Source organism: Anabrus simplex, chromosome 1, assembly GCF_040414725.1.
Source record: "Anabrus simplex isolate iqAnaSimp1 chromosome 1, ASM4041472v1, whole genome shotgun sequence".
Lineage (NCBI taxonomy): Eukaryota > Metazoa > Arthropoda > Insecta > Orthoptera > Tettigoniidae > Anabrus > Anabrus simplex.
Window position 1 is genome coordinate 262642144 of NC_090265.1, and position 22958 is coordinate 262665101.

At 39.2% G+C, this 22958-nt stretch overlaps 1 protein-coding gene across 1 annotated transcript in view; it reads left to right on the forward strand.

Annotated features, from left to right (window-relative positions):
• The window catches only part of LOC136886580 (protein timeless homolog), a 666887-nt gene that overhangs the window by 623565 nt on the left and 20364 nt on the right, over positions 1–22958 (forward strand). The window contains exons 11-12 of the mRNA XM_067159391.2: positions 19365–19580; positions 22072–22265. Of these exons, the coding sequence (XP_067015492.2) occupies positions 19365–19580; positions 22072–22265 (410 nt within the window). The remainder of the gene's footprint in view (positions 1–19364; positions 19581–22071; positions 22266–22958) is intronic.

Consider the following 22958-nt stretch of genomic DNA (forward strand, 5'->3'; position numbering starts at 1 on the left):
AAGAGCGTGACCAAGTCTCAGGTAAGACGACATGATGAAAACTGACATTGATAGCGAGGACGTACTTTGGAAAGCATCGAAGAGAGGGAGAGGTTCAGAGACTGGAACTGGTGGAGAAACCTCGTTCGCAGACCCATTGCTAAGATGGAACGACATGGGATGTGATGATGTGACACTTCATTGTAATCTGCATGAATCAGCAGACCAGACACTGCAGGTTTTGACCGCCATCAGGAACATTCCAGAACATCTGTGTATAGCAAATACACACACACAAATCTTTGGTTTCCTCTTGTGGTAATTTACTGCATGCCAATTGAGATTAGAAGCCACACAAAAATGGAGGGTCAGTTAAATGCACTCTTCGAGATGATCAAGAAGATGGGAAAAGGGCAGAAGTTGAAAGAAGGCCAGAATATTATGGAGGAGGAAGGACAGAGAAAGATCGAGGAGGGTCACCTTGAGGTAAAGCATATTCTGCAGGCAGAAATAGCAACAGTGAAAGACAAACTTGATGAAAAAATAGACACAGTTGATCAAAAATGTAACACTATTTCCCAGGAGCTGTAGAAAGACGTCACCAAACTATGCAGTAACATACAAGGGACCAACGTCTGCATTACCAAGTTTGATCCAGGGGATGCCACTAACGTTCGACAGGAAGGTGCCATGGAGTAAATACCTGCAGCAGTTCGAGGCGGCCTGTTCTGCTAACCATTAGACCGTAGGAAACAAAACTACAGCCCTCATTGTGGTTCGGTGTGGAGACGCCCTTAATGTTTTACAGGTGATTCAGGAAGGTGCTTGGAGATGAAAATGTTGCTATGTGACCGGCGCAGAAAGGTATTGCTTTACACCAGGTGAAGCTGTGAGTCAACTTGACCATCCCAGCTAGGACCGAGGTGGATGTGGTTGCCGAATACAAAGTTCCCTGCTGACCTGGAGTTCGATGGAAACTGGAGTCGTGATGCCTGAATGGAAGCACAGAGGGATAATGAGGACATTGGACTGATGACGAGTGGAAGAGTGCCCGTGTTCCAAGGCCTGGATGGGCATATGTTAGTGCACCCTACGGGTCAGGGTAACCACAGTAATTCCCAACTAGTCAGTTAAACAGATCTCAGGGTATCCTTGCCTCCAGAAAAATGGTTAATTTTTCTATGTCTGGTTTTACGTGTGTCCGAGGAGAAATACCGGTACCATAGGCAGTTCAAAGAAAGTAACGATGCCATGCGCGGTGCAGAGACAGTAACGATACCATACGCTCAGTAATTGTTTCGAGAACGCAAACTTCAGTCATCCTTTTAGAAATAAATAAATTTAAAAATATATATTCGCACAACGAGAACCTTACATACTAAATAAAACTATTAACTACCAATATAAATGAAAACTCACTTCATTATATAAGAAACTAATCAAGAAACACATTTATTATATTGTCAAGTTTCGCAAAAGAAATGGTTAATATCAGGTATGTCTCATTAGCTTCGATTATCAACTTAATAAATAAATATTTTAATCAATGAGTCAAATATCTTAGGTCAGCGCTGCCTATTTCCTAAACTAAGCTTTCATCTTAATACATTGAGTAACGTATTCCTGAAATGAATTATCTTCCCTTTAAAAAAATACATTTGGTCACAAGAATATATTACTTCACAGTCTTTTGGCCACGGTCGAAATTCGTTATTTCAATAAATTATTCCATCAGTCACGGTATAATTATATACCTCATTGAAATACAACCATCACGTTGTTCAAGTCTCTACGAAAATGAATTGAATTTGAATAATATGTCCTGAATACAAATATCAGTGACCTATGTTATGTTGAGAAGTATCCGAGTTCGTTGGTGCTGGTTAGCGTGAAGAAAATGAAATACTGAATGACGCACTAAGTTCCTCGGTCCTATTGCCACATAAATTATGGCTCCTAACTAAGTATTCACTCTAATAATATTCCATATAAACAAAACATCGATGATATCCTACGTAAATGTCAAATAAATTCCCTATTCTAGCTAAATAATTTCTTATGTGTCGTATACCAGCTCGATATACATACAGCCAGTAAGCATTTATCATATATATGTGTGCTAATGCCAACACAAAGATATTTCAATACTACATTACGTTACTACTTGCATACACGCTTATTCTTCCATGCAATATCCATTCATTCAGTATATGACATAATCATGTATTCATTTATTCATCACCGGTTGTTATTCCTGTCAAACCACTTTCACATATCATTAAAATATACGAAATATTATTGTTCGTACCTTGCTGTAGTTCCTCGCTGGGTCATACTTATATTCTGTAATGGCACTGCATGTGCTCCAACATCACATATTAAACATGTCAAATATGCTTTACTTCCTATTACTCTGCGCAATATTTCATTTCAAATATTATACACACTTCCAAAATCTCACCATTAACCTCCAATTCAATTCATATTTAACTCATCTAGCATTCACAACTAGCGCGTTTAACCTCCAATACTTAATTATACAACGATATGTATCCCATCAATAGCGCAGAATTCGTTCCTCAGAACGCATTTTTAATCTTGCAATTCCGTATATAACCCCAAATTCAGTATCTTTCCTTTCAATAAAATCATACAGCAAAGAGTATGGTAACTAGTCTTAACCAATTCAACGTGCGTCCCTCTGTGACGTAACCGGGTTTGACTATTACTACATCACGCATGAACCTTCCTAACTAACCGGGATTCCTTGAAAATAGCTGTTGCACTATGTTATATTTTTAAATGGTATTCCTTCATCCTTGGATAAAGTAATGTAGTAACACGCTATCACCTCATAACGAGATGTCAACTTAAATATTTCACATTGCACTTTCTTATATTCATAAGCACACTTAATTATCTCATGCTTAGGCTATTCAGATCTACTGTATATACTGGTAATACTCCACATAAGAAATTATATTACTTAATACTATTACTTAGCTCGCCATTCAATATCTCGGGCCTTAGTTGCTTCTCGGTGCGGTCGTAGTCCTTGGTTCAGGAACTAGGTAGAAATTCCACCAGTGGGATGTCAGGTAGAATGATCTCCTCCGCACGGGTCGGGTGGTTTTAACGGCCAGGACGACATCTCCCTCCAGGTTGGTCTATGCCGATTTAGCAAGCCATCATCTGCTCAGCAAGACAGTAGACAAAATGCGATGATTCTGAAAAATATAAGCTCATCATAGTTCTGCGTAGAATATATATTTTATGGTGATTGCTTCCTTATTTGGTTTTCCTCGTGATTATTTTCACTCAGCGTGGCTTAATCTCGAGCTCTCTCGTCTCAATCAAGTTCCTATTTTCAAACGGCTTTGCGTCTGAGTATCTGGTCGTATTATTCTAAGCTTCAGGATTTTACTTGCTCCTTCCAGTATTTTAACGCTTATTTATTCAATTCGCTCAATACTTCCTTGTTCTCAGCGTAATACTTCTCGCTAAATGTTGCCAATATTGCTTATTTTAGAGTGCAAAGTTCGATACGTCTTGTTCTCACCGCGTCAATTTTTCAAGTCAGTTTTTTGTAATAATCTGTTTTATCCTTCTTATTTTTTTAAAAAACAATTCTATCGATTCTGCACCATTGTACACCGCCTTCATAGTGGTAGGTTTAAGTTAGTCAAGGCCTCCTAGCATACATCAATATCGATATCTTGTTATACATTTCTTTGCCTTGGCTGGCCTCTACCTTCCGTAGGCGCCATTTTGAATACGTCCAGTAAATGCATCGGGTACATTTTATTCCCCCAGTACAGATTAAATATATTGCTTGCGATATATTTATTCTCTTGAATTATGATTGACAAATGTGACGATGCATTTCTGGTATTTCTCCATGGTTCTTTGATCGATTAATGGATTTTATTTCTCTATGGAATCGTATCGATTATTCTGTTATTACGATTGATGTTTTTTTAGCTTCTATAAGCCTATCTCTTTGCATATCAGCTGACTCACAAATATGTTTACTCTAGACTTGGTTTGCACTTCTGTGGGACTTATATTATCGTTTCTCCAGCCTTATTTTCTGGGAAATATAACTTCATATTACACGCATTGTGAACGTTTTTGTATTTTCCATCCATGCTCATAATAAGATATGCGTTATTTCCGTAAGCATGTTCAATTCTATACGGTCCTTCATATAAATGGTTGAACTTAGCGCATATTTTGGCTGGTGCGTTCGTTACTGGTGCCTTTTTAATTAAAACGAGATCGTTTTTCTTGAATGGTGCGCGAAATCTTGTCTTTCGTAACCTTCTTAGTCTCTTCTCAGACTGTTGTTTTAGCCTCTCTTGGACCAGTTTATTGATCTGCTGGATGTCTGGTTTCTCTTCAAGTGATATGTTTAATATATTGTCCCATGTTCTTCGTGATTCTCTATTGTGATGTACCAAGTTTGGGACCTGAGCAGTTGATTCATTTATGGTGTTATTTAGGCATTCCTCTATTGTCTGTATTACATCAATCCATTTCCAGTGACAATGATTGCAGTATATCCTACAGAATTTTGCTATTTCTTTCATGTATCGCTCCACTGGATTTGCAGATGGGTGTTGAACTGAACATAATGTGTGTTTTATACCCATACTTTTCATTCTTTCTCGGAACAGCATAGATGTGAATTGTGTTCCCCTGTCTGACAATATCCTTTCGGGCTTGCCCATTTTAGGAAACACCTTCTCCACTAATCTGTGTATAACTTGCTTCGTATTTGCCCGTTGTATTGGCTGTAGCGATATGTACTTCGAAAAGATGTCAATTACTACCAATATGTATTTGTTTCCCTTTTTGGCTGTCGGTAGTTTTCCAAAAATATCGATTGCATATATTTCACTTACTTTAGATGGCAATATGGCGATAGGTTGGTTACTAGTGATAAAATTGTTGTCTTTGACCCGCTGACAAATATCACAGGTCTTAATTGTGCTTCTGACTGACTTCCTCAATCCTGACCATGTGAACTTCTCTGATAGTGTTGCAATGACTTTATCAATTCCTGCATGTCCTGTTACTTTATGCACGTGCCAAATTAATTCACATTGTAGTCTTTGTGGTACTATTATTCTTTTCTTGTTTGTGGTCTTATCTATGACTTTCGTTAATAAGCCGCTCAACATCTCATATTTGTCTTCTATTAACGGTTCCCTCTCATCAGCCATCAACTTGTCAATTATGATCTTTAATTTTTCATCCATTTTCTGATATTCAGCAAGGTCTTCTAGTTTTGATAGCAACTCCTGGTCTTGACTATCTAGCGTTAACTGTAAAACATTCTCCTCATGGTCTGCTGGATTTCTGCTTAATGCATCAGCTAATATATTTTCTTTCCCGCTGCAGTGTTCAATTTTTAGATTAAATTGCTGTGTGTAAAGCATCCACCTAGTTACTCTTTCGCTGGTCATCATTGCTTTTAACCTAAAGGTTAATGCCTTATGATCTGTTCTGATGATCACGGGGTATCCATAAATAATTCGTCTCCATTGCTGTAGTGCATGTATTATGGCAAGGAGTTCGAGCTCAGTCGTTGTATAATGTAGCTCGTGCTTTCGCAGTTTCCTGCTCGTAAAGGCTAAGTATGTCCGTCTCTTACTCTCCTTTTCCTCTTGGTATAAACATGCTCCAACACCAATATTTGACACATCTGCTTGGACAATAAAATCTTTCTCGAAATCAGGGTACCCTAGTTTGATGCTTTGCCTAAGCAATTCTTTCATTCTTACGAATGCGTTTTCGGCTTCTTCGTTCCATTTCCAATGGTTATTCGCCTTTAAGAGTTCCTGGAGCGGTGCAGCTATTTCTGTATAACCTCTACAGTGGTCTGAAAAGAATCCAGTCATACCTAGGAATTGTCTTATGTGTTTCACTTTAGAAGGACGTGGGAAATCACAAATTGCTTTGATTTTTACCGGGTTTGGCTTAACTCCTTCGCCGTCTATTATATGTCCAAGGAAAAGCACTTGGTTTTGGCAGAATTTTGACTTTGCTAGGTTGATTTTAAATCCGGTTTTCTGCAGGTTACTCAGCAATTTTTCTAATTTTTCACAGTGTTCTTCGAAAGTTGTACTGCCAAATACTAGATCATCGACATAACAGTTGACAAATCCTTTTACTTCATCGGTTAGGTTCTTATCTAAGGCCCTTATCAAAACGGCAGAACTGTTCTTCAACCCAAAAGGCAACCTGCAGTAGGCGTACGTTTGGTTATCAAACATAAACCCTGTCAATATCCTTGACTTTTCCTCCAGTACAATGTGATGGAAGGACGATGTGCAGTCTAAGCTTGAAAAGTACTGCAGACCTCTAAATTTTTTTATTATATCCTTAATCCTTGGGACCTTATTGTACTCTGGAATAAGTCTTCCATTGAGGACCCTGGCATCCACGCACGGCCTGAGTTTTCCGTTGCTTTTCTTTACTATTACCAGCGGGTTCAAATAAGGTGTGGTTGTCTTTACTATTATTCCGTCAGCCATCATTTCCTGAATAATTTTTCTTACTTCTGTTAAATACCTTTCTGGTACATCGTATAATTTTCCTTTATATGGTGTCCAGTCATTGACTAATATTTTATATTTAAAGTTGGGTATTTGACCCGGTTTATTGTCGAAAACTTCGATATGTCTCTTCAAAATTTCATAGATTTTCCGCTTTTCTGTGGATGATATTGTGGCTTCGGTCATAGTTTTCCAAATTTCAGTTTTCTCTTCCTCCTCCTCTTCGATAGCCATTATTTCTTCGAGCCTATCAATTAATGCTAAATCTATCTCTTGTTCATACACGTCTTTCTTTTGATCTTGGCCTTCCATGATCTCAGGATCAATTTCCTTCACCATAATCTTCAAGTGTTCATTTTCGTCTGTAAGATTATTAAGTTGTATGGTTTCTATAGATTGCATTCCACCATTTTCTGTTACTGGGAACCGGACTTCTCGTCTTTCCATATCAATGGTCATTCGTGTCGTTAACATGAAGTCTATACCAAAGATGATATTATATTTTATCCTCTTCATGATCATGAATGGATGTTCAAATCTGTGCCTTCCTATCATGACTGTAATGTATGCTTGCAGCTTGCAATCAACAGATTTATCTGGGATTATTCCTCTTATTTTAACTCCTGATACTGGGATTGTCGGTATGTCGATTCTTTTAGTAAGCTCTTGGAAAAATGTCGATGCCATTACACTGATACTTGCTCCAGAGTCCACCAAGCAATGCAACTTTATGTCGGCCACTGTTACTATGATTACGGGTAACCTAAATTTTGTTCTCTCTTTGCCATGATCATTTTCGTCAAGCAGGTCATCAGGTCGAATATCCCAGTGGTCTACTTGTGCAATTATCCAACTACAAATTTTGTCAATTTTTCCATTTCTTTTGCTACTCGTTGTCTCCTCATTTTTCAATTGGAATTCGGAGTTTTTTTTTTTCCAGGTGGCTCCGAATTTCCTATGAATTCAGGAGTGTTAGGGTTGAGTCTTCCTTCTTCAGCTTTCCTTCGTTTATACGATTGTAATTCGAGGCTCTCCGCTCCCTCGATGTCTCCATTTATATCTTTGTCTTTTATCGCTTCTTCCCATCTGTTCTTATTTCGTCTTTCCTCTCGCAGTTGTTGTATATATTTACGATTTTCTTCGTTCCTGCGATAACTGTTCTGCCCTTTCCGGTTATTAAACCATGATCTGTTTCTGAAATGTTATTGGTTCCTGTTGCCTCGAAACCTTGAATTATTTGTATAATATGGGTTGTGTCTATTATTATTCTGTCCACATTGCCCATTAGAATTTCCACTGCATTGGCAACAACATCTCTTTCTGCCCTTCTCTCTGTGTTCATCATGGTCCTCTGGCCTATTCTTTGACTTATGACTTTCCCTATGGTTTGTTTCCTCGGGACTGATGGTATTTATTACTTCTTCTTGGGCCGTATTCCGTATATTTCTATTCAATGGGTACGAGGATGTCATATCGATCTGTCTGAGCTTCCTTTCCATATCGACTGCGGTTTCAACATCTGAGGCTGCTAATAACCTCTGCACCTCCGGTGGGAATTGCCTTTGAATAGTTTTTATGGCCTCTAGCTCGCTTGGAGCTGAGTCTAAGTCCTGAAACCTGTGAAATTGAAACGAGAAGTAATCACTGAATCGGGTTTGGCCTGTTAACGAAAACTTTCTTGCGTAAAGTTCGATTCTTAGTTGTTGTTGAATTTCTGGACTCCAAAACTTTCTTAGGAACGCTGCTTTAAATTCCTCATAGCTGTGGAAAGTATATTTAAAAGCTTGGAACCAGATGTTCGGGTTTCCGTCTAGATGTTTTTCTATCACGCGCAGCTTCTTATCCTCTTAAATTCTACCTTCGCGGAAATGTTCCTCCATATCTCTGAGAAATTGCTTGGGTGAGATTTTTGATGTGTTATCAAAATGCTTTGGGCGGTCGTCATAAGTTTTTATGACGTTTATTATGGTTGGACTTTCATTTTGGCTGCTTCCATTTACCAAATCTATGCTCTGCCTACTTGGATCCAGTGTTCTTGATGGTGTAGTCTCCCTTTCATTAATCTGAATCTCTATCGCTTTTTGTCGTTCACTACAATTCGAAATAACGGATTTCGTTGTCTGGTTTTCTATCTTAATTTCTTGCATTTCCTTCCTAATCTGCCTTAACTCCTCTTCTGTCTTCTCCATCTTCTGGTCCGCCTCATTCTTATCGCTCTCGATCTTCTCTTTTAATTCATTAATTTTTCCGGCCACTGTGCCAGCTGCCTGATCGAATTTCTCCTCTAATTCTTGATGTCTGATCTTCAATCCTTCCATGCCGCTTGTTATTTCACTTAATTCGTCCCATTTCTTCTCATTACTGACTTTTAGTTCTCGGAGATCGCTGGTCAGTTTGCTAATCTCCTCATCCTTCAACTTCTTGATGATTTCCTGGCTCTCTGTAACCTGTCCTTTAATTCTGTCCATTTCTTCGTGTATCTGCTTGTTTCCATTCTCCATACTCTGAGTCATTTCAGCTATCCAATTCTGTATTTCCAATCGATTTCTTGTGTTGTCTTCCTTTATTTCCTCCAGTTCCTTTTTCCTCTCTTCACGTTGTTTTTGTTGCCACTCCTCCTATTTTTCTTCTTGTTCTTTCCGGAACTCCTTTAAGAATTCTTGTTGCTTTTGTTGCCATTCCTCCTGTTCTTTCCTCCTTTCTTCACGTTGCTTCTGTTGCCATTCTTCCTGTTCTTTCCTCCTTTCTTCACGTTGCTTTTGTTCTTTCTCTGCCCGTCTCCTATTCTTCTCTTCTTCCTGTTTCTTTTCTTTCTCCTCACGTTCTTGTTTTTCTTTCTGCCTCTCTTCTTCTTGTTTCTTTTCTTTCTCCTCACGTTCTTGTTTTTCTTTCTGCCTCTCTTCTTCTTGTTTCTTTTCTTTCTCTTTACGTTCTTGTTTTTCTTTCTGCCTCTCTTCTTCTTGTTTCTTTTCTTTCTCTTCACGTTCTTGTTTTTCTTTCCTCTTTTCGTCCTCTCGTTCCTGTTTTTCTTCTTTTCGTCCTCTCGTTCTTGTTTTTCTTTCTTCTTTTCGTCCTCCTGTTTCTTTATATATTCTAGAAACCATAACGGCATTCCTTCATGCTTTTCCTGTGCTCTTTTCATTTCTTCTTCTTGTTCCCTTCTGGTTTGCACTCTTCCCTGAGTTGCCATTTTTTTTTCGTCAATTTCAGTTAAATTTCGAATAATTCCTTAATTTCCTAACCAACTTTAAGTTTTTAGGTACTCTAATATCACACAGTGTCAATGGATATGCGAAATATTCAATTACTAAATCTAAAATATCCTTAAAGCTAGCAATCAAGTCTTATATACTAAATGTTCAGTTAGTTTCTCAAAATTATTTGAAATATAGACCTTCCTGAAGATCGATATCATCCTACCCGTTAAAATATGAGCAACTTCCCAACGAACTCAGATCATTTTCCTTTGAATTCATTTCAGAAATAGTTTCCCAAAAAGAGAAAAAAATGGTTATCCACCATGTGGTATTCATCATTTACTTACATACTAATTATTAATTGAAATATCAAAAGTAAATTCAATCATACTTTAAAATAAAATGAAATATGAAGAGCTACAATTATTTCAATAAAAATGATAAAATATCCTCCTATCACTCCATCTAATAATCTACTTCTGGAGAATATTCATATTTACCCATCATTCTCTCAATACTTAATTATCAGTTTCTCATCCGAGCCTAATTTCTTGAGAAATCTCCAAGTATTTCTTTCATCAATTGCACGTTGGGTTCCTTTGCTTCCCACAACGTTCCGCAATGTCATTCTCTATTGACCTGCATGTTGGTTCAGCAGTAAGTTATCGGGCTATTTCCTCGGGTCTAACTCCCAATTAAATATTCGATCCCGCGGTGTCTTTCTCTTCAACTTCCTCACTGTTGTGCGACAACTTTTACTTCCTTATTCTTGGTGATTGATACGTTTCTCTCCCCGGTATCTTTCTCTTCAATGGCCTCACGATTGGGCAGCCAAAAATTACTTTTGGCGGTCCATTATTCGATGTTCCCGCGGTGTCTTTCTCTTCAATCGCAACACGTTGCGGTGTCAAAAATTACTTCCTTTGGCAACCCACAGTTCCCACGGCGTCTTTCTCCATTTGCATCACGTTGAGGCGCCAAAAATTACTGCACCCTACGGGTCAGGGTAACCACAGTAATTCCCAACTAGTCAGTTAAACAGATCTCAGGGTATCCTTGCCTCCAGAAAAATGGTTAATTTTTCTATGTCTGGTTTTACGTGTGTCCGAGGAGAAATACCGGTACCATAGGCAGTTCAAAGAAAGTAACGATGCCATGCGCGGTGCAGAGACAGTAACGATACCATACGCTCAGTAATTGTTTCGAGAACGCAAACTTCAGTCATCCTTTTAGAAATAAATAAATTTAAAAATATATATTCGCACAACGAGAACCTTACATACTAAATAAAACTATTAACTACCAATATAAATGAAAACTCACTTCATTATATAAGAAACTAATCAAGAAACACATTTATTATATTGTCAAGTTTCGCAAAAGAAATGGTTAATATCAGGTATGTCTCATTAGCTTCGATTATCAACTTAATAAATAAATATTTTAATCAATGAGTCAAATATCTTAGGTCAGCGCTGCCTATTTCCTAAACTAAGCTTTCATCTTAATACATTGAGTAACGTATTCCTGAAATGAATTATCTTCCCTTTAAAAAAATACATTTGGTCACAAGAATATATTACTTCACAGTCTTTTGGCCACGGTCGAAATTCGTTATTTCAATAAATTATTCCATCAGTCACGGTATAATTATATACCTCATTGAAATACAACCATCACGTTGTTCAAGTCTCTACGAAAATGAATTGAATTTGAATAATATGTCCTGAATACAAATATCAGTGACCTATGTTATGTTGAGAAGTATCCGAGTTCGTTGGTGCTGGTTAGCGTGAAGAAAATGAAATACTGAATGACGCACTAAGTTCCTCGGTCCTATTGCCACATAAATTATGGCTCCTAACTAAGTATTCACTCTAATAATATTCCATATAAACAAAACATCGATGATATCCTACGTAAATGTCAAATAAATTCCCTATTCTAGCTAAATAATTTCTTATGTGTCTTATACCAGCTCGATATACATACAGCCAGTAAGCATTTATCATATATATGTGTGCTAATGCCAACACAAAGATATTTCAATACTACATTACGTTACTACTTGCATACACGCTTATTCTTCCATGCAATATCCATTCATTCAGTATATGACATAATCATGTATTCATTTATTCATCACCGGTTGTTATTCCTGTCAAACCACTTTCACATATCATTAAAATATACGAAATATTATTGTTCGTACCTTGCTGTAGTTCCTCGCTGGGTCATACTTATATTCTGTAATGGCACTGCATGTGCTCCAACATCACATATTAAACATGTCAAATATGCTTTACTTCCTATTACTCTGCGCAATATTTCATTTCAAATATTATACACACTTCCAAAATCTCACCATTAACCTCCAATTCAATTCATATTTAACTCATCTAGCATTCACAACTAGCGCGTTTAACCTCCAATACTTAATTATACAACGATATGTATCCCATCAATAGCGCAGAATTCGTTCCTCAGAACGCATTTTTAATCTTGCAATTCCGTATATAACCCCAAATTCAGTATCTTTCCTTTCAATAAAATCATACAGCAAAGAGTATGGTAACTAGTCTTAACCAATTCAACGTGCGTCCCTCTGTGACGTAACCGGGTTTGACTATTACTACATCACGCATGAACCTTCCTAACTAACCGGGATTCCTTGAAAATAGCTGTTGCACTATGTTATATTTTTAAATGGTATTCCTTCATCCTTGGATAAAGTAATGTAGTAACACGCTATCACCTCATAACGAGATGTCAACTTAAATATTTCACATTGCACTTTCTTATATTCATAAGCACACTTAATTATCTCATGCTTAGGCTATTCAGATCTACTGTATATACTGGTAATACTCCACATAAGAAATTATATTACTTAATACTATTACTTAGCTCGCCATTCAATATCTCGGGCCTTAGTTGCTTCTCGGTGCGGTCGTAGTCCTTGGTTCAGGAACTAGGTAGAAATTCCACCAGTGGGATGTCAGGTAGAATGATCTCCTCCGCACGGGTCGGGTGGTTTTAACGGCCAGGACGACATCTTCCTCCAGGTTGGTCTATGCCGATTTAGCAAGCCATCATCTGCTCAGCAAGACAGTAGACAAAATGCGATGATTCTGAAAAATATAAGCTCATCATAGTTCTGCGTAGAATATATATTTTATGGTGATTGCTTCCTTATTTGGTTTTCCTCGTGATTATTTTCACTCAGCGTGGCTTAATCTCGAGCTCTCTCGTCTCAATCAAGTTCCTATTTTCAAACGGCTTTGCGTCTGAGTATCTGGTCGTATTATTCTAAGCTTCAGGATTTTACTTGCTCCTTCCAGTATTTTAACGCTTATTTATTCAATTCGCTCAATACTTCCTTGTTCTCAGCGTAATACTTCTCGCTAAATGTTGCCAATATTGCTTATTTTAGAGTGCAAAGTTCGATACGTCTTGTTCTCACCGCGTCAATTTTTCAAGTCAGTTTTTTGTAATAATCTGTTTTATCCTTCTTATTTTTTTAAAAAACAATTCTATCGATTCTGCACCATTGTACACCGCCTTCATAGTGGTAGGTTTAAGTTAGTCAAGGCCTCCTAGCATACATCAATATCGATATCTTGTTATACATTTCTTTGCCTTGGCTGGCCTCTACCTTCCGTAGGCGCCATTTTGAATACGTCCAGTAAATGCATCGGGTACATTAGTAACATGACGAGTGGAAGAGTGCCCGTGTTCCAAGGACTGGATGGGCATACGTCAGTAACATGAGGAGTGGAAGAGTGCCCGTGTTCCAAGGACTGGATGGGCATATGTCAGTAACATGAGGAGTGGAAGAGTGCCCGTGTTCCAAGGAGTGGATGGGCATACGTCAGTAACATGAGGAGTGGAAGAGTGCCCGTGTTCCAAGGACTGGATGGGCATATGTCAGTAACATGAGGAGTGGAAGAGTGCCCGTGTTCCAAGGACTGGATGGGCATACGTCAGTAACATGACGAGTGGAAGAGTGTCCGTGTTCCAAGGACTGGATGGGCATACGTCAGTAACATGAGGAGTGGAAGAGTGCCCGTGTTCCAAGGACTGGATGGGCATACGTCAGTAACATGAGGAGTGGAAGAGTGCCCGTGTTCCAAGGACTGGATGGGCATACGTCAGTAACATGAGGAGTGGAAGAGTGTCCGTGTTCCAAGGACTGGATGGGCGTATGTCAGTAACATGAAGAGTGGAAGAGTGCCCATGTTCCAAGGAGTGGATGGGCATATGTCAGTAACATGAGGAGCGGAAGAGCGCCCGTGTTCCAAGGACTGGATGGGCATACGTCAGTAACATGAGGAGTGGAAGAGTGCCCGTGTTCCAAGGACTGGATGGGCATATGTCAGTAACATGACGAGCGGAAGAGCGCCCGTGTTCCAAGGAGTGGATGGGCATACGTCAGTAACATGACGAGTGGAAGAGTGCCCGTGTTCCAAGGACTGGATGGGCATACGTCACTAACATCAGCCCCAAAATTAAGTCATACTGCTCACTATGGGATTTGCTGGCGACCAGATATGGACTGCTGAAGTGCATCTGGGAATGCAGCGACGGGAAGACGTTCCGGGAGCAGCTGGTTGTCTCACAAGTTATAGTAGCAGAAGTCTTGCAGAAGTTCAGGGTGGAGCTTTTAGAGGACACCTCGGGATCAAGAAAACCCTGGAGAAAGTATGAGAGAGGTTCTGATGTGTGGGATGCCAAGTGGACGTGGAAGACTTTTGCATGAAATGCAACGGTTGTGCAGCCAGCAAGGGACAAAGCCAGAGATATAAAGGTCGAATGAAGAAGTACAACATTGATGTGCCCCTGTAGAGAATGGAGATTAAAGCGTTTGGCTGACCTGAGCACCTTCCTGCCCCGATCAACCGGCATGGCCTGGATCTGGCAAGGAAACTGTAGTACGTACATGCCACTGTCCAGAAGAGATTGGGGGTAGAAAGTGACCAAACGAAGGTATGACAACCAATGTGCGGTTATCATAAGAATGACCTAGTGTGGCTGTATAATTCCATAAGGAAGAGAGGTTTGTCTCCTAAGCTCCAGAGAATGCTCTTACCACATTCTGAAAAGAATGAATGACGTCACCTATCGCATACAGCAAACTCCAAGATGCAAGATGAAGGTGGTACATCTGGACCGCTTGGTACCTTACTGAGGAACAGCTGAAGAGGATAATTTATCGGGACGATCAGCTCTTGAAGTGAGGGCAATGTCGAGTGAGCTAGGCTGGGAAGCTATGGCTGGCCTGCGGGCTTGTGACAGCCTTGTGTCTATTGTCCCCTTCTAATGTCTCCATGAATTTTCCAGAAGGTAATAATAATGGCATGTGACCTCCGGAGAGGCCTTGTACAGGTCTTACGAGTTGATGCCATCTGGGCAACCTGCATGTCTGTGAGAATGGGGCCCTACCTGAAATTAATTCTAACTAGCTGATGTGCCCGTGCTTCACTACAGAATTCTACATTGCATACAGAATTCTAGGCTAGATAGTGTACACATTGTGAACATGATTGTATTAAATTGCATAGCTCTTAACGTTACCCTAGAAACGCGACGGGGAAGTCAACAAACGTCTTTTCTCATATGAAGACTGGGTTAGGGAATTTTTGTTGTAATGGTAGGCCTTCTTGCTTGCCATCAGTCACAATCAGGTTGGGGAGTTTTATTATAATGCCAGACACATGCCTTTTTACATCCTCAGAAAGGCAGTCTTAGTGTTTTTCCCAACTGAAATGAACATAGGTCATTACAATGACGTCAGTAAGAATGGCGCAATTAAAAGCAATGCCTTCATATGAAATACTCGATCAAATGAAAAACCACACATTTCTCACTTTTAACGAACAGTACTATGCTGCTGATCTAACAGTCCAAAGTTCCAGAGCTGGAATGACCAGGCCGCAGACAGCCATGATCCGTGAACACTCTTCATCTTTTTATGGTGGAAGGGGGGGGGGGGGGTGTCGAATAGTGGAGAGTCCCAGCTGTTTCCTAGGAGTACCCAATGAATCGGAAAATCTCATTTCACCTCACTGGTGGCGGAAAAATCTATCTGACTTGGAGGCAAATTTTTCTTCCAAGCCAGAGGAGAAATCCCCTCTTCACTGCTAATTTGGAACAAAATGAATGTAGAATTTAATAAAAGTGAAGAGGCAGAAGCTTTTCTTAAGAAACAGATTTTTTCAGGGTTAAATTTTGAGTTATTTAGTGAATTTTGGTGCTATAATTTGGAATAGGCCTGAATTGTAATTCTAGACCAGGTCATACTACTAAAGTGAGCCTCTGCCTTAAATGTGCACGCTGCTCGTTCAAAACAGCACGTCAGAGTAGTAACCAGTTTGTTACATACCAGCAGTTTCAGAAAAGGTATAAACCAGAGGAATGGCATGCTACAGAAGAAAGTTTTCTAACTCCCCAGCTATTTCCCGCCAGTATTCAGTCAGGCTGTTATACTCAGTACGCAGCAGTAATCCCACCTATCGGAGTTGAGTGGCAGCATAAGAGACAAAGAACATCACAACCAACAATGTTATTGTTGATCAATGTTACATTCAAAATTGTTAGTTTAGGGGGATCCACCTATTCAATACAAGAAATAGTGATAATTATAAAGTCATCACGTATTCATTTCATTTGGGACCAGTTTCGGCAGTAGGGTATGCCGTCATCAACCTAGGAAGTAAGACAAAGACATTGGACATAGTGTACATAACATTTCTTAAAATTATTGACAATACTTTTTTTAAATGTATGTGCTCGAACTGAATTACTTTACATATGTACAAGGGTTTTTATCATTAAAATTGAATATAGAAAGGTGTACACTAAAATATTTGTACAGGTAAAATTACAAAAGTGGAACAAGTTTTTTTCACATTGTAAGAACAATACGGGTCGTAGCTACTATGTAGTCATTATAGATAGGCTAATGGACTAGTTGCAACAAGTAAACAACTGGTGAAAAAAAGCTCATTCCACTTTTGTAATTTTAACTGTACAAATATTTTGGTGTACACCTTTCTATATTCAATTTTAATGATAAAAAACCCTGTACATATGTAAAGTAATTCAGTTCAAGCACATACAAAAAAAAAAGTATTGTCAATAATTTTAAGAAATGTTATGTACCAGTACTCTATGCCCAGTGTCTTTGTCTTACTTCCTAGGCTGATGATGGCATACCCTATTGCCGAAACCGATCCCAAATAAAATTAATATGTGATGACTTTATAATTATCACTATTCATTGTATTGAATAGGTGGATCCCCATACCTAACAATTTTGAATGTAAATCTCGATTCAATACGGAACCTAAAAATGAAATTTTTTATGCTAGATGATCAATGTTATGCACAATCGATATTGTAGGCCTTCACATTTAGTTTTCTTCTGACTCTGAGTTACACTCTTATCATAGTTGGTACGGTAAAACTAAATAATACATAAATGATCGGAAATTGTATTCTCTATAACTTTGTTATGTAGTACTTTTCAATAGGACCAATACATAGGTATTTAAAAATTAAATTTTAGCCGCCTACCCCTAAACTACTACTTTTTTCCCAGGACGATTAAAATTGTTTGTACCTTAGACTGTATTTTCTTATTCCCCGACTTCATATACGGGCTGCCTGGCCGAGGCGGTAAAGGCGTGCTCGGTTCGCCCGGAAGGACGTGGGTTCAAATCCCCATCAGGAAGTCGTAAAATTTAAAAAACAAGATTTCCACTTCCGGAGGTGCATATGGCCCTGAGGTTCACTCAGCCTATACCAAAAATGAGTACCAGGTTAATTCCTGGGGGCAAAGGTGGCCGGGCGTAGAGCTAACCACTCTACCCCATCAAGTGCCGAGGTTAACAATGGTGGAAGTCTACCTTCCACTCCTCCAAGGACCTTCATGGCCTGTACGGAGGTGACTTTGTTTTGCTTTGCCGACTCTATATACTGATTTTCATTTAAATATGTTAACCCATTTTCTCGTGGCTCGGCGTTGATATGGACTTAGCAACAGATATACAAATTCATGACTATCTGTATCATAGCTGGTACGGTAGAAATGTATAAGACATAAATGTTCGGAAATTTAATTCTATATAAGTTTAGTTATGTAGTATTTATTGCTAGGACCACTAATAATATAAATATTTGAGAATTTAATTTTAGGCCTTCCCCTATACTACCATTTTACACAGCGTGAATGAAATTATTTATAGCCTAGATTGTAGTGGCTCATCCTCTGACTGTACATACAGATTTTTATTAAATTCTCTTCAGTCGCTTTCTCGTGATGCGTGTACATACAGTATGTATACATCCATACATACATACAGACAGACAGAAATTATGGACGAGTAAAAAGTGCAATTCCTTGTTATTGTGAACATGACCGATACAGAAATACCATTCTTTTCAAATTCTGAGCAATGTACAGAGAAAACTCTTATTTTATATAGGCCCTATATAGATAGACGTTGAAGACAGCACAAACACTCAGCCGACGAGCCAGAGGAATTCTTCTTAATCTGTTTATCCTCCAGGGTTGGTTTTTCCCTCAGACTCAGCAAAGTATCCCACCTCTACTGCCTCAAGGGTAGTATCCTGGAGAGTGAGACTTAGGGTCGGGGGAAATAACTGGGGAGGAGGACCGGTACCTCGCTCAGGTGGCCTTAACTGCTATGCTGAACAGGGACCTTGCGGGTGTGATGGGAAGATTGGAAGGGATAGACAAGGAAGAGGGAAGGAAGTGACCGTGACCGTGGCCTTAAGTTAGGTACCATCCCGGCATTTGCCTGGAGGAGAAGTGGAAAACCGCAGAAAACCACTTCGAGGATGGTTGAGGTGCGATTTGAAACCCCCCTCCTCTACTCAGTTGACCTACCAAGGCTGAGCGAACCCTGTTCCAGCCCTTGTACCACTTTTCAGATTTCGTGGTAGAGCCAGGAATCGAACCCAGGCCTCCAGGGGTGGCAGCTAAACACACTAACCACTACGCCACAGAGGCGGACAGGAATTAACTAATGAAAGTTAAAATCCCCAACCTGGTTGGCAATCAAACCCGGGACCCCTTGAACCGAAGGCCAGCATTCTAACCATTTAGCCATGGAGCCAGACTTCCACAAGGTGAGACTAAAACACTCGTATTCTAGCCGTACCCCAAAGATCCTAGAACTACATCGCCACATTATAAAAAGCAGGTCACTATAATCACAAAAGAATTACATATGGAATTTTGACCTATAAAGATGTACGCTCAGCTGCACAAAAATTGGCCGGCTAAAGAAAATTAAATTTTGTACATTCTTAAAACACAAGGATATTCGTAAACTATGGATAGCCGGTGGCCGAAGACACAATGGAATCCTACCACCTTCGTGATATGTTCATCCTATTTGAAACAAGAGGATTTTGAAAGAAGGACATCTTCTGCAACGGCCAATTTTTGTGCATTTGAGCATACGCTCCCATTTAAGCCTGGTCTTTACTGAAGTGCTTTGATCATATGAGTTAGTTGTGTGTTCCTTGTTGCTTGTATTGTTTATACTTGAATGGAATTTTAAATGTTGGTATTGAGTGTGTTAATATTTTTGTTAATTAGAGAGTAATAGGACCGACAGTGATGACAGTTTGGAAGACTCGGATGTCGACAGCGATGCCTCTATCTCTCCACCTCGCAAAGCAACAGCACCTGCCCAACAGACAAAGGCAAAAAGAGCTCCACAGTCCACCAGGAAGCCAAAGAAATCCAATAAATCTGCCAAATCATTTTCTGTTGCAGAAGTAACTTGTCTCCTAAAAGAAATTATTGCTGCAGGTTAGTAATAATTTTATGCATATTACAATATTTGAACATTAAGATTGCTCTTTCATTCATTCTGTCATCCATTTCATTACTTATATTTCTTCTTTTTTCTCTCCCACAGTCTCTCCTACTATTACTTTTCCACTAAATCTTTCAGAAAGTAATTTATTCCAAGTGGTTCATTTTCTCTTGTTAATTATTCTCTGCTGTGCCATACCCTGCTGTCAAGATTCTATCTGTTTGGTCCACCTAGTCATTAAGGCATCAAATGTTTATGATCTGACACCATGGTTAGCTGGTTTAAGTCCCGTTACTGAGAAAGAAAAAAAAGTTACAATCAGATTGTTGGCCAGCACGTTAGGGTGATATATAAGTTTTAATCAGTCAATTACATGCCAGAAGCCTGGATTCAGTTCCAGACTTCTCCTTAATGCTCATTTGTCCACCTCCACAGTGTAAAGGTCAGCGCTATTAGCTGCCATCCTCAGGGGCTAGGGGTTCAATTCTTGGTACTGCCAGAAATTTAAGATTGGCGGGAGGGCTGGTATATGGTTAAATGGGTGCATGCAGGTTACCTCTATTACAGGTGTGCCTGAAAAAAAAACTGCACCTCTTCAGGGTGAACACATAAATTCATGTATTTACCTATTTTTTAACCCTTGAGCAGATACCTTGAAAATGAAATGGCGTATGGCTTTTAGGGCCGGGAGTGTCCGAGCATATGTTCAGCTCGACAGGTGCAGATCTTTTGATTTGATTCCCGTAGGCGACCTGCGCGTCGTGATGAGGATGAAATGATGATGAAGACAACACATACACTCAGCCCCCGTGCCAGCGAAATTAACCAAGGATGGTTAAAATTCCCTACCCTGCCGGGTGTTGTATACAAGGAACTTGGTATACAAGGCACAACATAAAAGTTTATTGCTTCAACACATTTATACAAAATGCACATGAAATAGAACGAAACTTTTCTTGAAGCTTGTTGAGTTGCACACGTTTAATGTTAATATAAGGCTGAGGGCCTGAATGATTTTTACATTTGTACACATCGAGATTCCTATATACATTCAATCTTGTCTTGATGAGACAGTCTGTTCAAATGAGAGAATGTTCTTGATAGTCGAAAACTATCGGTCATGTATAATAACAAGTGGAACTTGTAGAGAGAGTTCGTATTAGCAGAATGCTAACAGGAGGCGTATAACTTGCAAGGAACTTGCGTCTAATGTTCATATATAGCAGAATGCTATGATTGGAGTCGGAGCACTGTAGGGGACTTGAGTGAGTAGCAGAATGCTTGGATGGGTGCTCGACGTGGCTACGGGATGCAGGATGAATGAGGCAATGTCCAGAGATGAAACCTCACGGCCAGGAATCAGTCCACCTGTTCAGAACACATTTTTAAGAGGATACCTCTGTGTCTGACTTGCGGTGTAGTCTGGTCGTTGGACACTGTAGGAGTCCTGGAGAGGCGAGAAACTTTGCTCCTTTTATAGCGCTGGCTGACGTCACCGACGATCACGTCAGCGCACTGCAGTCTGCCTCGAGGTCTCTGGAAATGTCCATGTTCGGCGGGCTGTGGAGCTTGTAGGTATGGAGGACACACACAACACCGGGTATTGAACCCGGGACCCCTGTGACCAAAGGCCAGCACGCTAACCATTTAGCCATGGAGCCGGACAAACAGACCCCTTGGTATAATTGGACAGGAGTAGGCTATGCGCCAATATCAGATTTCACTCTCTCCCTACCTCGTCATCATCCTCACACACTGCACAAAACAAAACATGCAGTATCACAACCCACAAACCTGCCTCTGAGGCAATAAGTAACTAACTCTGTGGCCAAAGATGGTGTGCACAAATAAATGAAGATCATAAAATACCCATCATCACAGCCACTGGTGAAAACTATCATCCCTGTCCTGCTGATCACAGCAGACTATTTCAGCATCAAAACGACGAATGTGATTTATTGACTGGTCTTAGAAACTTAGTTAAAACACCCATCCAGAAAGCCAGGGCTTCAGGTTTGAGTTCTAAAAGTCTTTACTTTTAGTTTCTCGCCTTTGAAAATGATCATTTTAAAAAGAAGATCTAAAGCACTTTTAAGTTATAATGCCTATGTGCATGCAAACTTCAGGGCATAAAAGTTGAAAACAATTTCTATTTTCATGGTTTAGACTTGAAATAACTGCTTTAAGAGAAGATATTTTATGTAGCCAATTATAAACTGAAATGTTTAAGCATGCTGATTAGTGATGCTCCAATTCAGTAGGCTATCCTGCTGACAGCAATCATCTTGGCAGACCCACAGCCATACTCATGGGCTGTATGAGCGATAAAAATGTATCTCAGGGGAGAGATATTACCACTATTAGGGAAGCACTGATGCACGAAGCTAAAATTGGGTAGTCCAGGTTTCAGTTAGGATGATTTAACTACAGTACTCGTTAAGTTGTTAGTTTAATTGGAAGCTTTCGCTTTTATCTTTCAAACAGGTATGACTGAAGCTTTAGAGTGGATTGGAGAGTCTTTGGAAGAAACTGCAGAAGACCAAGAACATAACCCTGATGACATAGATGAAGGAGTACCACTGTTGCCTCTCTCTGAAGCTGCTATTCTGGCTATGGATACACCCTCTTTCCAGAATATGTTGCAGTCTCTAGGCATAAATTCTCCAGCTGATGAGCAGGTAGGAACAGTCATTATCATTTCAACTATATGGCAAAAATGTCATTGATAATGTTTTATCGACGGCATAAAACCATGTATCTTGTCTTCTTGTCTATACATATAAAACAGTGTTACGGAGTTGCTAATATGTAACTAAGAATTTTTTTACATAAGGTATGAAGGAGAAGTTGGTAATGTAAATATCAAATTATCTCATTATATAGTATTATAGAACAAATAGGCTAGGTTACCTAATGATTTTGATTTTAGTACATTTGATTTTCTGGCATTTTTCATATGGTGAGAGTTGACGCAAGTGTGATGAATGGATATAACTTGAAAACAATATTCCCTCGCCCATGGTAAATAATGCAAGTATCGAGCTTGAATTATTATTATTATTATTATTATTATTATTATTATTATTATTATTATTATTATTATTATTATTATTTTAAACCACACCCGGGCAACTGGAGTGGGACATTTATGATGATGATGATCATTATTATTATTTTACGATCATTATTATTATTATTATTATTATTATTATTATTATTATTATTATTAGTATTATTATTATTATTTGTGTAGTCGAATGATCACAGTGTTTGTGAGGTTATATCATAATACCAATATACCATATAATCTCGAGTACCACCCGCACTGTTTTTTCAAAAATATCGCTTCCAAAATTGGGTGCGGTCTTATT